At 47.0% G+C, this 24,811-nt stretch overlaps 1 protein-coding gene across 6 annotated transcripts in view; it reads left to right on the top strand.

Moving 5' to 3' along the window:
• PEBP4 (phosphatidylethanolamine binding protein 4) overlaps positions 1–24,811 on the top strand; it is a 219,125-nt gene that overhangs the window by 119,654 nt on the left and 74,660 nt on the right. For all 6 annotated transcript variants that reach the window (XM_037024740.2, XM_017653887.3, XM_037024743.2 and 3 more), the window contains exon 4: positions 9,339–9,437. In XM_037024740.2, the coding sequence (XP_036880635.2) occupies positions 9,339–9,437 (99 nt within the window). The remainder of the gene's footprint in view (positions 1–9,338; positions 9,438–24,811) is intronic.

Raw genomic sequence — 24,811 nt, 5'->3', positions numbered from 1 at the left:
AGTACTGAGGGCCCACGTGAAGCTGGCAACGGAATACGTGTGGCAGAGCCCATCTGCCTGGGGCATGACTTTCTCCCAGAGTGCTGACCACCCAGGTCACACACAGAAGTAAAGGAAAGCTGGAATTAGTCAGCTTTGGGGGATTTTGAAGGAAATGTATTTAAAGGATAAGGAGACAAAGGAATTTAGGTTTTGACAATTTGGGACACAGGTGAAGAAAGGAGGCTGCTGATGGGCTGGGCAAAGGAACAGTTACCAAGGGTCCCTGGTTCCCTTTGGGGTCAAAGATCAGTCCTGTGGACATAGCTGAAGTAGCAAGCTGGACAGAGAGGAGGTTGTGGTCAGAATTTGGGGGATGACAGTTTTCAGGGTGTGACTTTGGAAATCTGTGGTTGAGACAGAGAAAGAAGACTGCCCAGGATGCAGGAACCAGCAAGACCAGGGTGCTGGCGGGTGTCCGTGTTAGCTGACGTCATCAGGGTGACAGCAGAACATGGGGGAGAAAAGGAAACTGGCAGCAGGTCCAATGTCCTCCATGAATGATCAGAGCAACCATGAGGACATAAGTGACAACAACCAGCACAGAAAGAGGATGTGTGGTTGAATGGCCTGAGCCACAAAGAAGGATGTGGCAACAGGGAGCAATGACACCCCTTGGCCTCCTGACCCTGGGGTTTTGGGGGCATGAAAGAATGCATACTGGCACTTGAGGGCAGTGAGGAAGGGCCTCTTCAGGGGACAGCCAAGCAGAGGCGAGGGAGCAGACAGCAATCTGGGGGCAGGTAGCAGACAGAGGGGAGATGGCTGGCTTTTTGGTGGCATTTCCAGAGGGCAGAGGGGAGCGGTTTGGAGGTGGAGGAGGAATAGAGACCTGGCTCAGAGGCAAAGAAGAAAAGAGCATTTGGGGCATGATGCTGTGGTGAGGATGAATGCCTGGGAAGCGGATGGGGGGCTTCGGCTGAAGAAAACCAGGTTGGGAGGCAGGGAGACTGGAGCTTAACAGTCTCTTGGCTGGTGTTCAGTGGGGCAGTGGACAGAGAGAGGCCTTGGCTCCCAGGACCTGGGAGTCAGCCTCAGTGGGTGCCCTCTGCTCGGCTGGGCTCTGGTGACCATCCCTGAGGTTGACATTTCCCTGTTGAATAAGCAGTGTCATGGTGAGCTGCAGCAGGCAGCGGGGAAGGCAGAAGCCAGAGGCTTGAGGTTGGGGCAAGTCCAGCTCTGGCCAGCACTGCGGGTGGAGCTCCAAGTCCACAGCTCCTCCCCTCCACCTCTCTAGTGCCTTTCACACTCCCTGCTGCTCCCACGTCCCTAATTCCCATTTGGGATGCACCCGTTAAAATTCCTTCTGGGATAATAATAAGGTAAACCAGAGGGGTCAAAACGTTTATGCAGGCATTTCACCAAAGAAGACATACGAATAGTCAGTAAGGACAAGAAAAGGTGTTCAGCACCACTAGTCAATAGGAAAATATACATTTAAAGCACAATGAGGCACCACTTTGGGCCTGCTAGAATGGCTACAGTCAAAAAGATAGACAAAAACGGGTGTTGTTGAGGATATGGAGAAGTTGGAACCTGCACACACTGTTGGTAGAATTTGAAAATGGTGCAACCACTTTGGAAAACAGTTTAGGCAGTTTTAAAAAATGTTAGACATAAATTTAACATATGATATAGCAATGCCACTCCGTAACTTCCAAGAGTACTGAAAACATACATCCACACAGACTCGTGGCAAGTGTTCATAGCAGCATGATTCATAATAGCCAAAAAATAGAAACAACCCAAATGTCCATCGACTGGATAAGCAATATCCATACCTATATCCACACCATGGGCTACCATCCGGCAATAAGACGGGGTGAAGTGCTGCTATGTGCTACCCTATGATCGAACCTCAAAAACATTATACTGGTTGAAAGAAGCCAGGCACGGAAGACCATATGTTACATGAATCCATTTGTAGGAAATGCTCAGGAAAGGTAAAAAGGAGGTTATAGAGACAGAGAGAGATTAGTGGTTGCCTGGAGCAGGGGGAGGAACTGGGGGTAACTGTAAATGGCACAAGTTTTCTTTTTAGGGTGATGAAATGTTTTAAATCCCAATTATGGTGACAGCGGCATAATTCTGTGAATTAACTAAAAGTCAGTGACACATATGCCGGAAAGGGGTGAAGTATGTGGAATGGGAATTATACTTGAATACAGACATTTAAAAAGATCCACCTGCACAAGTCCAGATCTAATTCTACTTCTACACTGTCATCATCATCTCAGAGGACCACGACCTGTGAGCGGCCGTCCTGCACCTGGGTCACGCCTGTGCTGCAGAGCCCTGCACCCTGTCCTAGAGGTGGCCCTTCACCTGCCTGTTCTCCGAAACTGGAGTGCGGATTCCCTGAGCTCTCCCTGCCACAAAGGGACAAGACCACCCTTCTTTACCTCTCAATGAGAGAGAGACTAGCGACTGACATCTGAGATAATACCATGTGCAATTTTAGTCTGTTTTTAGCCGGTAATATATTCACACAGCTAACAAGTCAAAAGGGTAGCTCTCCACCCTTCCTTTGCCCCACCTGCCATCATGGCCACCATCACCCACACCATCTACTACCTTCTTTTTTTTTAAGTATCCTTCCAGAGTTTGCTTATGCAAAATCAACTCAATGGGAAGAATATCTTGTTTTCTCTTTCTTATGTAAAAATAAGGCACTCGATACACTGTTCTGCACCTTGCTTTTTTCACTTAACTTATCTTGGGAAGCTTTCATACCAGTTCTCAGAGATCTTCATGGTGTTTGACAGTTAAAAATTGTGCTATTGTGAGTATGTATCAATGTTCAGTAACTAATCCCCAACTGATGGACACCTGAGTTATTTCCAACTTTTGCTGTTATAGACAGTGCTGAAATGAATACCTTACACACTAGACATTTCATAAATGTGCAAATATCTTTGGGGGAAAAAAATCATAGGAGTGGGATTGCTAAGTCAGGAGGTAAATCACCCCCATTGTGTATTCCCATAGCAGTGTATGTAGCTCCCCAAAGCCTCGCCAGCAGAGTGGACTGTCAAGCCCTGGGATTTGCAGTGTTTGACAAGGACTTCATTTCATCTGCATTCTTTGAGTGGGATTACTTTTTTTTTCCAACTGTGGTAAGACCATGAGATCTACCCTTTTAACAGATTTTAAAGTGTACAGTACAGTATTATTAACTACAAGCACAGCACTGTACAGCAGATCTCTGGAACTTATTGACCTTGCATATTTCAAACTTTCTATCTGTTGAACAGCAATTCCCCATTTTCCTCCCCAGCACCTCCCCTGACAACCACTGTTCTGCTCTCTGCTTCTATGAATTTGACTATTTTGGGGGCCTCATATTAATTGAATCATACAGTATTTGTCCTTCTGTGACTGGCTCGTTTCACTTAGAATGATGTCCTCATGATTCATTAATATCGTTGCAAGTGACAAGATCTCCTTTTTTAAGGCTGAGTAGTATTCCATTGCATATATATTCCACTCCATTCATCCATTGATGGACATTTAGGTTTGCTTCCATATCTCAGTAGGCTTCTGTAACAATGTAGGGCAGTTGCCCCATCCTTTTCAAAGCCCCCAATTACCGAAAGAATCTCCCTAGCAAATATTTGGCAAAGGTGGGGATGGTGTTCACCAGAGAAATCTGGGAACAGGTTTCTCAAGGGCTTGGCCTGTCATAGGGCTGCTTAGCAAGGAGGGGATCTAAGGTAAACTTCTGGATCTAACCTAGAGAGGACCGCAAGAGAGACTCACCCACAGAGACTAATCTCCTAGTTCACCAAGTGAAGACACCAGTGCAGGAGAGCTGCCCCTGGGGGGCAGGAAGGAAAAGAGGCCTGCCACACACAGAGAAGAATTCCCCTAGGCATTGTTTGACCAGGAGAAAAATGAGGGTTCTGGAACTTCCTACAGTGGCCCTTTTAAAAACACAAATCTTTTTTTCTAAGTGTAAAAGCAATGCATGTTATTGCAGAAATTTTGAAAAATGCAGAAAAGCACAACAGAATAGTTCATAATTATCCCATACTTATAATCAGTCAATATTTCAGTTCCCATAGTCCTAGTCTTCTTTCCATGGAGGGATATATATGTGTGTGTATGATGTATGTTTTTTATCTTCTTCTCTTCTGGTTAACAAAGATGATGAGATCGTATGTTACATAAGATTTTGCAACCTACCCATTGTTTCTATGTACCTCAAAAACTCTGGGAATGAAAATAAAAAACACATATGCCAATCTTATATGCAAAAGTGGAATTTTATTTTATAATTGTGTATCTTTGATTACAAGTGAAATTGAATATTTGTTCATATGTTTGCTGATCATTTGTATTTCTTATTTTATGAATTGCCTATTTGTGCCATTTTCTATTTTTCCACTGGGTTGTTATTCTTTTTCTTATTGATTTAAAAAGTACTTTGTATGTTAAGGATATTAACCCTTTATCATAGATCTTGTAAATATTTTCTCCCAACTTATTGTCTTTGGATTTTATTTTGCTTTCCTTTTTTTGGTCATATGAAAGTTTCTAAATTATATCTAGTTTCCCTCAATCTTTTCCTTCATTCCATTTATTGTTAACAGTTTACTGTGTAATTTTCTAACCATTTTCTATGCATATGCAAATATATCCATAAATAAATATATAGTTAAAGATATAAACTTTTCTGCACATTTTAGGTAATATCACACTATTCTGCAACTTAATTCACTTAAATATTGTGGATATTTTAGCATATTAAAGTATAAAGATTTATCTCTGAGTATCCCATTATAGGAATTTACTATAATTTCATTAAACTAATTTTTAAGATTTATTTACATTTTCACATTTAAATCTGAAAGTGTTTTGATGAGAGAAATAGAGACTGAAATTCATTTACTTCACTTGGTAAGCCAATTGTCTCAATAGCACTTATAAAATAATCTATCCTTTCCCCACTGATTTGAAATAGCCTTATCATATATTAAATATCACATATTTAATGTTAACTGGATCACATATTAAATACACCTATATTAACAATATGGGTTTCTCTCTAGATTTTCTATTTTGCTTCCTTTACTTATTTTTAACATGAAGTTGTTTTAATTATTGTAGCTCTGTAATATATTTTAGTATCTACAAAATCAATACCATCTCCCTATTTCATCCTTTTCAATATGGCTTTTATTCTGAGCTTTAGAATCATTCCATGAAGTTCCCAAAACAACTATTTAGGATTTTGATTGAAATTGTGTTAACTAACTAAACTAATAAAAGGATTATTGCAATTGACTATTTCATTTGCAAATAATTATTTCAATTTAAAAGCACAGTCTCCATCTATTCAAGTTTGTTTTTACATACATCAGTCATGTTTTGGTTTCTTTGTTTAAGTCATGGATTTTGCATCAAGTTTTTTCTAGATATTTTGTATTTTTATGACAATTGTGAATAGGATTTTAAAGGTATATTTAATACTATTCGTCTTTAGGAAAGTTCTGATTTTGTGTGCACTTCATAACAAGTCACCCTTCTGAACATTAGTGCTATTGTTTCCAGCCATGTCTTTTGGGTCTCTCATGCAGGCAATCACTCGCAAAAAATTAATTACAAGACAGAAAGAGCCTGGGTAGTTTTCTTTCTTCATTTATAGTTTACACTTTGGGTTTCTTTTTTCTTTTTCTCATTGCTTTGACTAAAACCAGTTTTCTTGGAAGTATCCATTAGACAGTTTTTCTCCCTGGAATTCCATTTGGATCACACACACACGCTCTTTAGGATATTATCCTTCTTTCCCCCTAATACTTTCATCTCCTTAACACTTAATTCTAAAATGTGATTCATTGCTTCTTTAGGTTTAACATTCAACAAACAGTACTTTTATCTCTCAGTTACTCATCTTTGGAAAATTGCCCGCAGGGGTCAAAGTGACTGCTGCTTTGGAGCCCTCTCCCTTGCTGGCTTCCTTACGCGGAGCCATCCCCACTCCCTCCTTAAGCCCTCTTGCTCCCAGGTTCTCCTCCTGACTTCTCGGTCCTCCTCTCCCCACCTCTGGGTCCCGAGTTCCTCCCCAGGCATTCTGTTCCCCCTCTGCAAGTTCTCCCTAATGGTCGCCACCATCCCTGTGCCCACTGCCCACCTGAGACACCTGGAGAGAGTTCCGGCCTGGCCTCAGAGCTCTGTTCAAGGGCTGTTTTGCCAGCAGGTTTCAACACCAAACTCCCAAATTTGTGCTCCACATATTCACGGTACCGTTGTCCACCTAGTGGCCAAGACAGAATGTCAGCGTCATCCTAGACATCTCCCTCCCTGACCCCTGCTCTGCTGTTGATTCCATAGTATGAATGCCTCTCCCTTCTCTCCGACTTATTACTACCACCAGGATTCTCAGGTCTTCAGAGTATCTGGTTGTCTTGTCATTTTTTCCCTCTGTTGTTTGTCTTGAACTCATTCTCATCACGTGCCTTCTCAAAGCACACATTTAATCATGTCAGAGATTTGTTCCAACAATTTCAGTGGGTCCTAAAACAAATTCTAAATGACTGACGACACGTGAGGCTCTCTGTTATCTGGTCCTAAGAACCTTTCAGCTTTGTCACCATCATCCCTTTCCAGTCCCCTCTGCCCGAGCACACCAAGACTCCCACCATTCCCCAATGCCTCCGTGCCTTTGCACAGACCCTTCCCTCTGCCTAGAGTCCTTTCCCTGACCCTGCACCTGCTCATCCTTCAAGATCAAGCTCAAAAGACACCTGTGGGATGTCATCCTGGATTGCTGAGGTGGGGAGGTTCAGGCTCCCTCCCCTGTGCTTCTTGGTACTTGGTAAATGCTCCTGGACCCTAGCACCCACCAGTGGTGCTACAGTTATGTCTGTATCTGTCTCTCCCAGGACTCTCCTCCATTTACCTGGTTCCCTTCTTCCTCTCGCACCACTTCCCCTCCATCAGACCCACGAACCTAACTCCCTGACCAAGTTAAACCCAACAGCCATTCATTCCCTGCCTGCCCTTGCACAATGTAACAGCGCACAGCTGTGGAAAGTCACATCCCCTATAACTTCAGCGCTTACCTATGGGGTATTCAATTTCTCACTTTGCACAACTATTTCACACCTTCTTCTCTGCCCCCAAGCTTCCTATGGTCCTTCTTCCCCAGAAGGCCTTGCCTCTGATTCCTTGAGAAAACAGCAGCAATCAGAAGACAAGGTCCTCACTCCTCCCCACCCACCCCTGGTTCCCTGCACTGAAACCTACTTGCTCGTCCCCCAAGGCCCTCCTCCTCTTTTTGCTCTGGATCGCCTCCCTCCCACTTCCCAGAGCCGTGGCTCTTGCATTAGCCCCTTCCCCTTCCTCCTCCCTGTCATCAGTACCTCCCTGGCCACCAGATCATTTCCAGGGGCCCATAAACATACTTGACTGTCCTCTATGTCTTAAAAATAATAACAATTTAAATTCAAAACAGTCTCTTGACCCTTCCCACCTAGTAGCAGCCACTCCATGTCTCAGCTGTCCTTCACACTAAAATTCCTCTTTTCTATCATTTTTAGTAACTTTCTCCAATTCCTCATCTCCACCTATTCCACTCAGACACCAGTCCTTTCTACTCCACTGAAACTGGTATTGCCAAGATGACAGCGCCTCCAAGTTGTCGAATCACATCGTCACCTCTGTGTCATCTTGCTCTACCTTTCAACAGCATTTGACACAGATGACCGTTTCCTCCTCCTTGAAAAACAGTTTCTGTCTCAGCTTTCATGATATCTACTCTTCAGGGGTCCCCACTACCTCCCTGGCTTCACATCTCCTTTGATAGCTCTTCTCTTCTCAACATTAGCATGTTCTAGAATTCAGTCATGAGACCTCTTTTTTCTCCATGCATAATCTCATTATTCAATGGATTTAAGGACCGTCTACATGTTAATGACTCTAAAATCTATACATCCAGTCCTGATCTCTCCTCCAAACTCCAGACTTTGACTTGTCTACTTGATCACCCTATAAAACATTTCAAACGTAACATGCCTAAAACAAACCTCTCAAGATCCACCTTCTAACATTCCCCTCTCCAAGTCTTCTCTATGTCATTAAATGGTACCATTCACCTAGCGGCTCAAACCAAAACCCCAGAAGTCATTCTAAATTTCTCTTTCCCCGCCCCCTCCTCACTGCCTTACTGTCCATTGATTCCATCTGAAAACACTTCCCCAGTCCATCTCCTTGTTTCTATCTGCATTGCTCCCATTCCACCACCTAGTCCACATCGCCACTGTCCTTCACTTTACTACTGCAGGAGCCCCCTAACTGGCCTTCGGGTTCCTCTCTCACCTCCTGCAGACTTCTCCTCCTCCACCCAGCTGCCAAAGCAATCTTTGAAAACTGTAAATCATAGCATATCACTCCTCAGGCTAAAAACCTCCAATGGTCCTGCATTGCACTTAGAGTTGAACCCCACTCCTAACCCAGCCCTGTAAAGCCTCTGTGGTCCGGCCCCGCCCACATCTCCAACCTGCCACGCCCTTCCCACCCTTGCTGGCTGCTAGCCACATGATGTTCTTCCTCTCCCTCAAACCCTCTCTTTTTCCCACCTGAAGGCCCTTGGAGCAGCTGTTTCCTCTTCTCAAAATGCTTGCTCCTTCTCCCCCAACCCTACTTTATTTTAATCATAGCACTAATCACAACTTGACATTTCCTTGTTTGGGGTTTTTTTGGAGGGGGTAGGGGTGAAATCTGTATCTCTTACCTAGAATTAGAGCTTCCTGAAAGAATGGACCACACTGTCTTGATCTCTGTTGGATTCCTGGCACCTAGGCCAGTTTCTGGCACATAGCAGGTGTTTGCTAAATGCTTGTTAAAGGCATGACGGAATCCTAGCATTCCTTGCCATGGCTACAGTTCCTCGTCCAGAGCCATATTTGCCTTGTCCAAGCTCTCCAATATTTGCTGAATTAAGAACAAGTCCCTCCAAGGACACTGTGAGCTCCTTGGGAGCAGAGCCCTGCTTTAGGGCTCTTTGTTTCCTGCACAGCACCTAGCAGGTGGGACCTCCAGGTGTTCAGTGAATATGCTGCCTAATTTCTCCTTCATAAAGTGGAAGCCAAGCTACTCAGCTGTCTACTTAATAGACTTCATTTCTCTGAGTCACAAGAGGAAATGTCCTGAGAACCTGGATATGCTGGGTGGGAAGTTGCAGGGGTTGGTCGGCCACTCTCGGCTGGAACAGAGGTAAAGGGGAGTCTGCACCTTGCAGTTATCCAGTCAGAATCCCAGTCATGGTGCTACATTTCCTTTTGGTGACTGTGTTGCAGGGTGCAACCTACCTCCTGGTGATGGTGGATCCAGATGCCCCCAGCAGGTCTTCACCCAAAGCTCGCTTCTGGAGACACTGGCTGGTAACAGATATCAAGGTAAGCAGGCCAGGAGGCACTTTCTGGGTCATCTGGGATCGTAGCTGGAAAACTGTCATTCTATGCAGCTCTCGGTTCTCATTCAGAAGGGTTGGGAACGCTGATGAACAAGGACTTCTGTGTCGCGTCGCCCCCAGGACCCAGCTGTCACAGCCCCTCCCAAGTGTTCTAACAATTTCAAAAACTGTCCCAGGACCAGTGGTGCACAGGGAAACAGCCTCTCTTGATAAGAAGGGGGAAGCCTCTTTTTGTAGTGTTCACTGGTTTTTTAGTATAAATATCCCCACTGTGGCCATTTCAAGCTACTGATGAGTTAACGACTGACTCAGACAATTTCTGGAAAGTAACAGTTGGCTGCAGTGCAGCCCTGTTGGGGGCCTGGATTTGGGGGGTATGGGGTGATTCTGTGTAGTCCACGTGGCAGAACCAGCCAAGGGCAGCCCTGCAGGAGCACCTTGCCCTTCTGGGCCAAGGGACATGGGGGAGGCTTGGCGATTTCCTTTTCTCTGTACAGAAGCAAGTGGCCCTCCCCTCGTGTTGGTCCCCTTGCCGTTACCATAATTGCGAAGGAACCTGGTTCATCCTTCCGGCAGTAGGTCTAAGGAATGAAAATTTGGCTGATTGTTAAAGCACACGATGTGGGGGGGAAAGGCTCTATTGCCAAACAAGTTTTGGAGACTCTGGGTTAAACTGTACTAATCCCATTCTTTAGTGGAGGTTTTTTTTTTAGAGCTTTCAATTTCCTAATATGCACTATATAATATGCATTTATTATCCAACCTCATTTGACCATTGGATCTTTTGTTCACGAGCACCTGGCAGTGCACTGTGGGAAAGTCCACACTAGCTTCAAGCATCCTCACAGCCATGCCTAGAAGCCTGAGTATGGCCCTTGCATAGAGTGTGCAAAGGCATCAACCCCATAAGACCATGGGAACCTCTAACTAGAAAGTCTAAGTTTGGCTGGTTATCTTGTCACTTGCAACCTCTCTGTGTTCTCCTTTTGGAGGTATGGGGCAGAGGAGGGGTATCAGTCTGAACTAGCCACTCACTCTCCCAAGCAGGGCACAGCCACTGGAGGGGAAGCTGGGGGAGGCGGGAGCTGCTCTGGTGACCAAGCCCTGTGCAGTGACCCAGGCCCTTCACAGGCTTCTCAGGCAGGCAGCCCACCCACACAGCAGCCTTGGGAGGGGCTGCCTCCAGGGAGACTTCCGGCTGCTGGGCTCCTGAACAAACGCAGGGCCCAGCCACCCTCCGCCTGGTGGAGAGCCTTGGAAACACCGTGAACGTGGGCAGAGCACAAAGGGGAAAGGGGCTGGGTCCGGTCCCAACCTAGGGCACTGCCACTTTTGGCACTTGAGAGTCCCTGGCTAGCCCTCAGGGAAAGGGTATTGCTCTGACGACCCAGTTACAGCTCCCGGTCCCACACCAAGGGCAGTTGGTGGCAGGGTTCTACTGGGTGATCCTGGGCCACCGTTTCAGAAGCTGTTGTAGATGGAATTATTTCAGTGTATTTTGAGGGGGGCCTTGGGGCCATGAGGCTGCCTCTCTTCCAAGCCCCTGCCTCACCTACTCCCCTCACCACAATATGCGCTTAGCACTGCTGGCCCACACAGCCTTGGGGCAAACACGAGTTTAGCCTCAGCAGCTCAGCTGAGAAGCAGAGCAGGTGGCAGGTGGCAGCTGTCCGGCAAGGCTGCTAAGCCCCAGAGCTTACCAGGCCACCTGCCCCGGTGCGGCCCTCAGCCTTCCTGCTCAGGCCAGGGGAAGCTTGGATTTCAGCCACATTTTCACCCACTTTCCCTGATCCAGGGGTCCAGCAGGAAGCCACAGCTCTCCTCAGCTATATCCCCTCCACCACCCACCAGCCCCCCAACTCCTCCTGCTGCATAGCCAGTATAATCAGCAGCCCCATTTAGGCCTCAGGTTGTGGACCTTGGCCAAAGGAAAGGGCTTGAGTCAAGCCCAGAAGCACTTCCTTTGTGTTGGCTGGCCCCAGCTGCTACGTAGTGGGTCTCAAATGTTAGCACACACTGCAATCAGCTGGCAAGCTTGTGAAAATGCAGGTTCCCAGCACCATGTCAGTCATTCTGGAGAGAATGTGGCATCTGCCTCTAACAAGGACCCCGGGGGAGTTTAGCAGTTTGAAGGAAGACCTCAGAGTTCTGTGTCAGAATGCCTCGGCCGTCATTAACATCACCCATTTGTGGTGCAATTCTCAAGTGCAAGGCACTTGTGAAACTTCCTTCAGATCCTCACAGTCACTTGTGAACTGGGCATTATCCCCATTTTATAGATGGGGACTGCATAGCTGGGGGAGTTCAATGATGCAGTCTCCCAGCTAGTGGGCTACAGGGGTCCTCAGTACAGGCCCCCAACTCCAAACCACACGCCCTTCCTGCCATACCAAGTGGTCTGGGCTCTCACCTCATCTCTCCCGACAACTTCACTGTGGCAAGGGGAGGCCACTATGCCCTCCCTGTAAGCTGGAGCACAACCTCTGTTTCTGGTTCCCTACCACCCCAGGGCTCTATTTCTGGTTACCTTGTATGGGCAGATACTTCCAGGGAACCTCCCCAGGGAAGGCTGTCTTGGTAAATAAAATTTACCTGCTAAGTGTTTGAACGCCATAAAATTAAGCCCTACCTATCGCCATTACTGTCAGCAGTCAGTGACCTCGCACTCAGGCGTGCCGTGACGTTACTGCCGAGTGAGGATGGCCCTGCAATTCACAATGGTCACAGAGGCAAACTTGGTGGGACCTAGGCTGACCTTGATATGCCCAGGCCATGGCCATGGGAGCCCCTCAGGGACAATTTTGGGGCCATCTGTCTAGGTTGAAACAGGCCAGCAGCCAGTTCTTAAGAATATAGGAAACACCGGCAGCCCCCCAAAGAGAGGCTAGTCCAGCATAGAGTAGGAGAAAGCTGTAGACCTACAGAGTACAAGCCTGCGAGCAAGGACACTGGAGCCAGACAGCTGTGGGTCCAATAATGAATCCACCGGTATTAGCTGTGCGATCTTGGGGGACAACCTGTGTCTCAACACGCTCACTTAAAAGTGGGGATACCAACAGTACCTACCTCACTCTATTGGTACGACGCTCAGATGAGTCCTTTGAAGTAAAGTGTGTAGAATGGCACCCAGAACGCAAGGTAAGCTCTATATACTTGTTTGCTCTGATGTTATCATTACTGCTGGAAGTCCAGCACTGAGCAAACACGAGTTACAGCCGCAAACAAAGCAGGGGCAGTCTCTGCTCTCCACGGGCTTCTCTCTATGAGGCAGAGGAAGGAGGCTGCAGCACAGGGTGGGTCACCACGGCACCAGGGGCATTTCCGGTTGGAACTTCCTATACCTTTGGGTTCCCATTAGCTCAGTCCCCAAACCTGGCCCAGCAAGGGCAGGCAGGAATTGATGCATAAAGCATGCTGCCCTTTTACCGCCTCCTCTTTGAAGATCTCTCATTGAGCAAAAGAGATGATTTAACAGAGCATTGACACATGGCCCCTCTCTCCCGCCAGTGCCAGGTCCTCGGCTTTTCCTTTAAGATGTTTTTCAGTTCTGATTCAATCTAACTAATAAACTCCATGCTAAAGGCTAATTAAGATATCAATTAATTTGCATCATTCATTTCAGAAGAAACACTTATTGGTTCATCTTCTATTTGTCTCTGAAATTAGTGCTGAGGGCTTTTCATGCAGATATTTTCATTAGACTTTTTATTGTTAATGGGAATATTGAACACAGGAAGATGGTATATTAATACCTTCCACAAAGAATATCATGATTGGCGACAAAGAACACTAAGAACAATTAAGGAGACAAGAGTACCTTTTTTCTTCCAAAAAAGAAAATCTTCCTAGAAACCGTCAATGATTCTAAAATTTGCCCTGAATATCTTTTTTGTTTTAAGAAAGAAAAGGAAACTGCAAGTTCAAGTTTCCCTTTCATTCAGTGCCCTCAACCTTTGGCAGCTGTACATGCAACCAATTCTGGGCTGTTTTAAAAGGACCTCGAAGGGCTCATTATTCTGTCTACTTTTCTATAGGGTTGAATTTTTTCATAATGAGAGGGTTTTTTTTTAAAGGCTCTCTAAGTATGTTAGGTGAAAAAGATAAGTGGGCAGCCCTATCAACGGGGCCAGGATCACAGCCCCCTGCTCCCCAGTTATGCAGTTCACAAGCGTCAAGACACATCTGTTTGAATTTTCGGTCCCACTACTGAGGGAGCTCAGGCCAGTTACTTAACCTCTCTGAAACTGCAGCTTCTCGTCTGTAAAACTGACACAAATCCTTACCCTTCGGGGTTGAGACACAAACAAGGAAATTGCATATGCAAGGCAAGAAGCCTGTCTAGAGAGGAGCACGTAGAAAGCGGCAGGTTTATCCTTGTTCCTAAGCAATAAATCAAGGTCCTGTCGAATTTTAAATATATATATATATATTTATTTATTCCTCTCTATATCATCAATAGTGTGTATATATATATATATATATATAATACACTAGATATTATATATATGTATATTCTGACTTCCTGTATGCCCAGAAGCAAACTAATGACAATAAACAGAAGACAGATCATCTTTACCAGGACCACAAGTTCAGATGAAGATGTTAAACCAAGACAATGGGATTAATCAGTTATTGCCTTTATTTTTAGAGCTGCATTTTCAGTTTTGCTGCTGGCATTTGTGTACTGGTCTGTGCATGCTTTGGCCCGTACAGTGAGGGTCCATTTTAAGTAATAAATACCTGAAAGGCAAGCTTATGCTCCCTGAGAACTCAACAGGCTATAAAGAGCATTTGTTGATAGGGGTGATGCAGGGGAGCATTGGTGATAAAACAGACTTGTGCCTGGCCACCCTGAAGGTGCACTTTTGGGTCAGATGAACTTGGGGAGGCTCCAGCCTCTGTCACTTCCAGATGGGACTCTCTGAGCTTCAGTTTCTTCATCATTAAAATGGGCATGATAATAAAATCTATTTCCCGGTTCTCAATAGGATTAAGGCTCCTGATACAGAACAGAACAGTAGGACCTGGATACATGTGATTCTCTCCCTTACCACCCCCAATTTTGAGATCTGACCACAGCAGCTGCATGGTTTAGCCACTTCCCTTAGGCTGTTACTGGACTCCTGTTTTGCAAAGAATTACAGACAATGCCCCAATATGCAAACCAGGGGTCAAAAATTTGATCCTCTTGCCTTTCAAGTCCTCATGGATCCAGGCCCAGCCCGGAGGACTGACCTGACCCAGCCTTGCTTTGGTGGAGGTGTTCGGTCAGGGGAGAGGGGCTCCGCCCCATCACCCAGCCTCTGGGGACCTGACCGGGGCTCCCTGGTGTCATTCCAGACCACAGCCCTGGTACAGGGCATGGCTGCAAGTGACGGCCAGGCCTGCAGTGCTTCCCGTGGTCAGAGGCACACTTTGTCCCTGACACTTTCTGCTCTTATTGTCCATGCAACCCAACGCCCATGGCATTTCCTTACCACTCACAGCCCCCTTCCCGCTGTCATTGTCCCACCTAGAGTTGCCTGGGCTCCCATTCAAAATAATTTAAATAAAATGTTGCTACAAAGTGGAATATTATCTTTTGATGAATGTTTTTAAAGCCCTTTAGGTTTTCATGGTAATTTGTGGCGTAAAATTATTTGGAGATAAGAGCCAAATTAGCTCCCGTATGCTGAGGTCGCTGTGTCCTGTTATCCTGTGAGCAGTGTTTAAATATAATCAGCCCTTAGACTAATGCAGCATAATTGTTCATTTGAAATAGCTTTTTTTACTCCATTCAATGAGTCATTAAAATATTCAAGGGATAATGCAGTGAATTGGAAATGAATTTATCATATTATCCCATACATACTGTAGTGCTTCAGGTAACTAAGGAGAAAGGAGAGAGAGAGAATATGAATATAATCTGTATAATGGCAGGAAGGGGGCAAATATATACAGGAATATGGTAAACACAGCTTTTTAGTTGTTTTATGGCAAGTATGTATAAAAAGGCTGACTGGGAAGGGTAGGGAAAAAATGGAAAATGCTGTTCTTCGAAGAGCGCCCTCTCTCTCCCTCTCTCCCTCTCTCTCCCTCTCTCTCTCCCTCAGCACTCAGAATCTGTGCTCCACCACAGCTCCGCTGTTAACTTATTTTTATCAAATATGTTTATATCAGAAAGTCGTTATGGAAACCAGTTCTGCCATCCAGGAGAATTCCTGGATCAGGCAGAAAACTCTTTTTCTCTCTCTCTCTCTCTCCCTTTCTCTGTCTCACACACACACACACACACACACACACACACACACACACACACAAGCACATGCAACACGCACATACACACCCATAGACATACCCAAAGGGAACAGCACAGCCTTGCCCACCAATTCTGAACTCTGCTCCGACGGGGACAGAGATTGGCATCCTGGCTCCCCTTCGCTCCCCTTCGGGGCTAATGTTGTAAAGTGGGTAATACTGAGCCCAAGAGTCCAAACCACCAGACCTACCACAGGAAGCTGGGCTCATCATGTCCACTGAACCTCAGTCCACCACCGCTGAGCTCATACACTCAGGGAGGGACAAAGTGGGAACTGGAGGCAGCATGTTCAAAACAGAGACCCTTCCTTGATCCTAGCAAAATTCTATTCATGTGCAACCGCTCATCTCAGTGTCTTCTGTGCTGGCCACACTCTCTTTATGAGAGAGAGAGAGAGCACGGAGAAAACAGCCAGAATGATGAGGCTCTGCCGAAACCAGGTGAGGTGAGCAGGCGCTGAATGAGCTCGGGGTGCTTAGCCTGCTGGAATAACAATGGAAAGCATGGGAGCTGCCTTTAAAGTCCCTTTGAAGATTCCCTTAAAATGCTGAAGGAATCAAATTGGAAAACAAAACAAGGGAGAACCTGCTGAGCTCCACTGGGCAGAATTAGAACTGATGGGTGAAATTTACATGGAAGTGAATTGTGGCTCCATATAAGGAAGAACTTTCTAAGAATCTGAACTGCCTAAGAACTGAGCAGATACACTCCACAGAGAGGGCGCTTCTCATCACTGAAAGCATTTATTCATGAGTGACCCAGGAAATGTCCCCCTGCATAGAAGGCTGGAGCAGATAGCCTGCAGAAGTGCCTCTTGGCATCTCCAAACAAAGCTTCCACCTGCCATATTTCCTCTCCTGGTAGAGACACTCTTCTTATACCTTATATCCATAGAGCATATTAACAACAGCAATAACAGTTAAAGAGGGAAGAATACAAAGGGGAAAAGGCAAAGAGAAAACAAAGAAAGAAAATAAGAAAAAAACGTTTGCACACTCAGCGTGTAGTGCTGGGCACTGCGTTTTACATGAATTTCTCCTCTAATCCTAACAAAAGCTTTAAGAGGAAGGTAATAAACACTAGCAAATTATGGCCTAGAGGGGCTAAGCAACTTGTCTAAGATCTCCCAGCTAGCAAGTGGCCAACTGGGATTTGAACCCGGAGCCTGTATCTGTGGTCAGGACACCAATCTAGGGTTTAGATTCCACACCCACAACCCAGACCTGGCCCATGTGTCAGCTCTGTCAGGGCCAGGTGTGGCTGCCGAGAGGCACAGTGTGGTGACAGCTGTGTGGTGTGAGGTTCCTGGCCCTCTACGCTTTGCCTCCATTCTTGGCCATACCCACCTCAGCCACAGCGCAGCCCTGACCCTGACCCTGGGCCTTGGAGTGCAGCACAGACCCAGGAGGTAGATTCTCCAACTTTCTGTGAGCAAATTGTTACCCTCCTGAGCCTATCCCCTCACCTGCAAAAGAGGACACTAGCTTGGACCTCACAGGAATATTGTGAGGACTCAGTGAGATAAAATGTCAGCACCCAGCCCATAGTACCTGCACTTAGTAGGGGCTGCATCGTTGCTGCTTCTCTACTCCTTCCACCTGCTGTCATCCTAAATTCCCCATTGGAAGCTAAGACAGGCCTTTGATGGTAAGGAGCATATGTTACTCCCAAGAGGTAGGACAGGGCCTGACCAGAAGAATAAGCTGCCCACATGGTTGCCACTTCAATGATCTTAAGGGAAAAACCCACAGCAGGCATAGAATTCAACAGGAAAGTGTTGGGACTATTTAACCTGCACAATGCTTAGCACTATGGCTATTTAAAAGAAATATGGATAGATAGGTAGATAGCTTTTTGATAAATAAATGTTAGATGAATTTAAAATGTGTTTGTCCTGTTACCCAGTTGAAAAGACAAAGACAACCTATAGGAAACAGAAGAACTCCTGGGGCGTAGCACCAACTCTGATTGGGCTCCTTGCATTGTGAGAGCTCAGGGCGGTCTCTGCCTCTGCAGTGAGCCAACCTCTGCCCCTTCAAGGCTCAGCCCAAACATCACCTCCACTGAAAGCCTCACTCTGACACCCCCAGCCTGAACTAGTCAAACTGGGCCAAATACCCTACCACACTCAGTCAAATCTTCATTTGTACTCTCTTCACATTGGCTGTTTATTATTTATGAGTCTCTTTTCCCAGTTAGACCATGTGCTCCAGAGAGAAGAATTGTATCTTACTCTTACTATATCCCCAGCACTTAGCCTAGCACTAGAACATAGAATGCCCTTAGTAAATGTTGAATAAATCAATTAATGAAAGCATGAATGAATGAATGGATAAAAGAATGAAGGGATGGATGGATGGATGGATGGATGGATGGATGGATGGATGGATGGATGGATGGGAGGGCAGGAGGATGGATGGATGGGATGACATCACTACATGATGACTTCACAGTGGAGATAGAAGTTCAGCTGGGCCTTAAATTACGAGCAGGCCTGGAAAAGTCAGAGGGTACAAGAGACTACATTCCAGGAAAAGAACCAAATAACTAAAAGCTCAGACATTTGACTGGTTTGTAAAAAAGAACCATAGAATTAGAAGCCAAGATGGCTGAGTTAATAAAGGCTCTTCTCACCTGAATCTAGGAAGTTATTGTACATACCTGCTAACTGGTCCCCCTCCTATACTCTCACCCCCTACAGAAGTATCTATCTTTCCTTCATGGGGTGATTTTTCTAAAATCTAAATTCGATCATGTTATGTCCTTAGCTGAGGCCCTTCAGCAAGTCCTCAGTATCTCAGGACAGAGCCCTAACTGTCCAGCTTGCCAGTCATGGCTCGGCGCCAGCTGGCCCCTCCTGCCACAGTGCTGCTGCTGAGCCGCTTGGAGTGTTTCAGACCTTCTGTGTGTCTCGGGCCTCTGCGGGCCATTTCTTGGTCCATACCTTCTTCCTAGAAAGCCTTTCGGTGATCTATTAACACTTAGCTGTTTTGCATGAGTTAAGATCTCTAGATGAATTACACCTTCAAGGTCCATAAAGAACTTAGCTTTCAATCACAATATCATTTCCAAAAATAGGAAAGGAAAACGTAAATTCTACAATGTAGGCCAAGGACTGTAATATCAATCCACATCTAAATTGAATGACAATTTGATAAGCAGATGGTCTAAGACAACATAGACAACAGTGAACATTGGGAGTCAGCATAGGTTCACTAAAAACAACCACTTGGATTTATTTGGTGATAATGCACTGGTCCAGTGGACCAGAGCAGGCTGTAATTAAGAACAGCACAACTTGTTTGACCATTAGACCAAGTCAGTCTTGGTAACCTTGTTGGCAAAGGGGAAAAATGTGGCTTCATGACTATTGTGTTTGGTGGGTATATGGCTTGTTAACAAATGACTCCTGAAGAGTGTTGACTAACTAATGTCAACCTTAAGGGTGATCCCTGGTGACATGCCACAGGATTCTTGCATGGGCCCCACCTTGTCTGATATCTTTACAAATATGTAGGCCACACAAAGTGTCCAGTAATCATTAATATGATGGGTAACAGTTAATTTTGGTAGATTGGAAAGATGGGCCTATATTGAAAAAAAATTAATTTAATAGGGATTAATCTAAAGTTCAATATTCACATTCCAAATCAATCACACAAGTACAGAATGGAGAAGATCTGGCATGATAGGAGTTCATGAAGGGAAAAGATCAGAGGAGTTTTAGTTAATTTTAAAGCTAATTTTAAGCTAATAATAGACTGTCAAACCCTAATGCAGGAGTTAAGAAAGTTAATATAATCTTCAATCACATCAATGGAAGGAAAGGCTTTTAGATCATTGAAGATTATGTTTCCCTTTGTCTATATGGGTCAGACCACCACTGATCACTCATTCGTTCCCTTATTCACTCATTCGGCATGTATTCTCCACATCTTAGGCAACAGGCTTCACTCAAGCACTACACATCAAAAGTTTACAAAGTCAAATCTCTTCTAGCGAGGAGCTCCCTGTCTGGTAAGGGGAGCAGAGAAGTAAATCAATGATGGAGTTAAGCCCCAAGAACCATGGGAGAAGAGAAGATGGGTGAGGGGGAAAGTCTCCACAGAGCTGATCTTGGAGCAGAGGGGAAATTCACCAGGTAAACAAGTGAGGAAAAGGCATCTTGGCAGAAGGAATTGCAGGAGCAAAGGTCCTGGGGCAGAAATCAGCTAGATGTGTTCCAGGGACAGCAAGGAGGCTGCTGGAGCAGAGTGACCAAGGGGAAGTGCATAGGTAGGAGCTCAGTGAGGTCATGGAGGGAGGTCATGAAGGTCAGAGGTTCTTAACCCTCCAGAGAATCACCTGGGAGCCTACACGCCAGGCCAACTAACTCAGACTCTCTGGAAGCAGAGTCCAGACATCGTTATTTTTAAAACTCTGCAGGTGATACAAATGTGCATCTAGTGCAGGGAGGGGGAAATGGGAGTTGCTGTTCAACAGGTATAGAGTTTCAGTTATGCAGAGGATTGAGTTCTAGAGGTCTATACAACAGCAATACTGTATTGTACACTGAAATTTTCATTAAGAGGATAAATTTCATGTTAAGTTTTCTTACCACAAATTTTAAGAAATATAAAAAAGAGGAAAAAAAGAAAAACACCACACATCTGAGATTGAGAACCACTGTTGTGGGGCCTTGTACCCAGGCCTGGGCAAGGAGTTTGGCACATGGGCTGTAGAAGGCTTTAAACAGGAGGATGAAACTTCTGTTTTTAAAAGATCCCTCTGACTGCTTTATGGGGTGGCAGCCAGGTGGCCACAAGAGGCCATTTTGCTCCTTCAGAAGGGCTGAGGGTGGCTTGCACCAGGGTGAGAGCAGTGGGCACAGAGAAGACAGCTTCAGGGTTATTTCGGGGTTAAGAGCCAGCAGGACCTGCCAGTGGATGAGATATGGAGGGTGAGGATGGTCCAAAAATGGCTCCTGGATGTGGACCTGCGTGGACAGCAGGCTCTTTTACTGGATGGAGAACCCTGGATGATGGACAGGAGGGGTGCAAGAGGGGGCATCTGGAGTTCTGTCCTGGACGTATGAATTCTCAGATGCCCTTTAGACCTCTGATGGAGACTTCAAACAGGAGATGGGAATGAGTCTGGAAGTCAGGAGAAATGCTGGGAGAGGTCTGACTCTGGGATACACGGGGGGTGTTTACAGCCATGGGGCTGTGGTGCTGAAGGCTGTCTCTTAAGGAGGTAGGTGAGTAGCTGTCTTCGCAGATGCTCGAGAAGATGCTGTCTGCGGGGATCTGGCAAAAGGTTGGGCATGATTGGCACTAAGCTGCTTCCTCCAGCTCTCAGCTTCTTGTCAATGAGCCTGACACCAGCCTACCCAGAGCACAGCGCCATACTGGGAGGAGAGCGGAGGGCAGAAACGGGCTGTGGAGGGCTGCAGAGGCCGTGACGAGCCCGTCCTAGTTAGCAGGAGGCTGGGTGATCCTCTGGAAAGAGCTTGGAACCAGGATTCAGAAGCCGGGTGTGCCAGGTTCCTTGCTAGCTGGAGGACCCTGCTCCAGGGCCTGCCCCTCTGGGGGTCTCTATTATCTCGCCTACAAAATGAGACAGTTGGGCAGACTGGGTGGTAAGACCGGCTCTGCAAGTCTGTGGTTCCATACTTGATCCGCTAATCAGCAGTCCTCAACCTCTCCTTCTGTCACAATGTTGTCCCTGTGCACAACACACATCCCTGAGCCTTTAAACACACAACGCAAGCTCCAAATTCCATGCACTTCCCTGTACTCTTGCTCTCCCAGACAGCAAAGCGTTCTGGAGCACAGAGAGAGTGGCATTGTTGGAGAGAGAACGCAGAAGCTGCTCCCATTTATTTTAAGAGGTAAATCACTCCCTGGAGCTTTATTATTAGCATCACCTGTCTTGGAACCTACTTCCTAGTGATTTTCAGCCCGTGTGGGGACTAGTGTCAGGCCAGGATTGCACTCCTCAGCTCGCTCAGAGGCCCAGAGTGGGTCAGTGAGCAGGGCGAGGCCACACAGCTCTGGCTTAGGGGAAAGAGTCAGCTGTCAGCCTGCCACCTCAGCAGGAGGAGAACAACTCCATGGCGGGAGGCATGCTGGGGCGGCTGCAGGAATCCGTCCTGCCAGGGTGAGTGACAGGCCTCCAATAGGGCAGCAGGATGGGGTGGAAGGCCCAGTGCGTCCTGCTGCTCCCCTGCCAGCCTCAGCCCAGAAAGACACAGGGGAGTACGCAGCGTGGAGGGAATGGAGGCCCAGGGGCAAGAGAAAGAGGCCTCCCCTCCCCCGGCCCCACCCCCTAGTGGGCTCCATTGCAGCCCGAGAAGATGAGGAGGTGGTAAGCCGGGTCCAGGTCCAGAGAGCCCGGACTCTGCTTAGGTGTGGACGAGAGGCAGCAGGGAGGGACCTAAACAGGGTGGAAGGACAGATGCCCAGAGCTCCTTGGGCTGCTGGCCTGTCAAACCCTTGGCTAAGAATTAGCTTTTTCCTTTCAAAGAGGGTGGAAGTCACTGTTTTCTTGTCTCAGTTGATGAACAGATTCTGGGTGGCAGGAGTCACCATAGAAACAGGTGCTATCTTAAGCAAATGAGCCTTATTAACCTTAAGAGTGGTGGAGTTTTCACAAGATTGCACATATAGGGTAGGAGGGGGAGCTGGGTTTGGAGGGGGGAGGGCCGCAGCGACTGGGGAGCGGGTGGCTGTGGCTCTGGGTGTGGATGTGTGTGTGCATGCATGTGTATGCACGTGTGTGCATGAGTGTCTGCGTGTGCTTTTGCAAAACCATTTCCCAAGGAGTGAGCTCATGTTCTGCCTTTTCCCTTAAGAAATACACACATCCCCGAAAGCAACCTGGATGTCCTTGGGAACTGGCCTCCGGCTGGCAGGTCAGGGACCCTGCCTCCACCCCTGGCTCTCCCTTTGCTCTTCCCAGTCCCTGCATCTATTTCGTGTCAGCGGCACGTGCGTCCCTGAGGACCCAGCTACAGTGAGCCCGGCCCTCCTCTCCAGAGGCATGTGGGGCAGTGGTAGGAGCAGGAATGCTGGCGTCAGGGGGACCCAGGGCCACATGGCTGCTCTGTGCTTCGGAACCAATGTCCTGCCTTGGTGAGCCCCGACCAGCAAAAGGCAAGACCACCAGACCCCTCACGGGGCTGATGTGAGGCTCATGTGATGTCCGTCTGTGTGGGGTGTCTCCCCAGAGCTCCCCCTGTGGCCAGCCTTCTCCCTGGGGTGAGGAAGGGGGTCTCTCCTCTGAGGAGAAGGCTATCTCTCAGGCACAGCAGTGACCTCTCCAGTGACCTTTCCACAGCACTGTCTCATCCTGCAGGTTTCCACTCTTCCCTGCTAGGCCCTGGGGGGTACAGGAAATGTTAGGACAAAGAGCCTGCTTCAGGGAGGTTGCCATCATTTTGGGGGGACAGGGGCTGTTACAGAAGGATCACCACCAGAAAGTATTGGCTGAGGAGAAAGAAGAGATACAGAGGCTCAAAGGGAGTAGGCAGCAGGGAGGGCAGGGGCCCGCAGGCCGGGTTGCAATGGCCAGGGGGCCTGGGTAGGCCGGAGGGGGCAGCCAAGAGAAGGGGGCCCATTTCATCTCTAGAAGCAAAGTTGGCCAAACTCTGGACTGTTCTACCTTATGAATGGTACATAAGAAATTGGCTCTCTCAGTGTGGAAATAGGGACCCTCCTACATGGTTGGTGGGACTGCAAATTGGTGCAACCACTGGGGAAAGCAGTATGGAGTTCCCTCAAAAAACTAAAAATAGAAGTACCATTTGACCCAGTAATTCCACTCCTAGGAATTTACCTGAAGAAAGCAAAATCCCTGATTCGAAAAGATATATGCACCCCTATATTTATAGCTGCACTATTTGCAGTAGCCAAGATACGGAAGCAACCTAAGTGTCCATCAGTAGATGAATGGCTAAAGAAGAGGTGATACATAGATACAATGGAATATTACTCACCATAAAAAGAAAAGAAATCCTGCCATTTGCAACAACATGGATGGATCTTGAGGGTACTATGCCTAGTGAAATAAGCCAGGCAGAGAAAGACAAATATGATTTCACTTATTTGTGGACTATGAAAACAAAACAAAACAAAAGGAACAAAAGAGCATTAGACTCATAGACACTGAGAAATGACTAGTGGTTACCAAGGTGGAGGGACTGGAGCAGGGGTGGAGAGATGGGGAGGGGACTGTGAACCACTGTGATGTACATTTGATAAAATAATAATAATAATAATAATAATAATAATAATAATAATAATAATAATAATAAAAAACTGGCCCTCTCATAGGATCTAGGAGTTGTGCATATTGGCTCCAGGGAGCATACGTGCACCCCTCTGCGGCCCCGCCCTGGGCAGGATGCTCGAGCTGCTCCAGCCCAGCTCTAGTTTCAGGCAATAGACCTGCACTGTCACCCCAGGGGCTCTGAGGGATAGGGTGCCCTTTGTCCCAGGGTGACAAGAGGAGCCAGCTTCCCAGGGACCATGCCCTGGGGGACACACACAAGGAACCTCTGTTTTCCTTTGCCTTGAGGAATAGAGCCTCCCGGCACACATCTGAAACTGGGGTGGGGTCAGCAGCAGGCTGTGGAACAGGGCCCTGCTTCGTGCATTTCCAGGTCCCGGAGCTGGAAAGGCTCTCAGGTTCACGTGACCTATCCTCCCGCTTTACAGATGGAGACGCTGAGGCCTGAGGTCATCGAGGCTTACTGGGACAAAGTGTGGGTCAGGACTGGGGTGTCCCAACCTCTTTCCCTCCACTGCCACAAGCTTGAGAGTGAGAGTGCCCTGGCAGCTTGTGCCCTGCAGGCCTGGGGCAAACCCTGGGAGACTGACCAGGACCCCAGGGAAGGAGAAGGGAGCAGGTACCCTGGGACAGTCAGGTGTCACCTCTTGTCCCTTTCAAAATCAAAATGACATTTTGTGAGCTCCATTGGGTCCAGCCAAGGACTGCAACTTAAAAGATTCTGGGGAAGCTCTCCCAGTAATCCATTCCTATCCCCCAAATACTCCTTCCCCTTGGCGCTACAGGGTGTC

Source organism: Manis javanica, chromosome 3 (genome assembly GCF_040802235.1).
Source record: "Manis javanica isolate MJ-LG chromosome 3, MJ_LKY, whole genome shotgun sequence".
Classification (NCBI taxonomy): Eukaryota; Metazoa; Chordata; class Mammalia; order Pholidota; family Manidae; genus Manis; species Manis javanica.
Note: the sequence above shows the minus strand (reverse complement) of the source record. Positions and strands in the feature narration are given on the sequence as shown.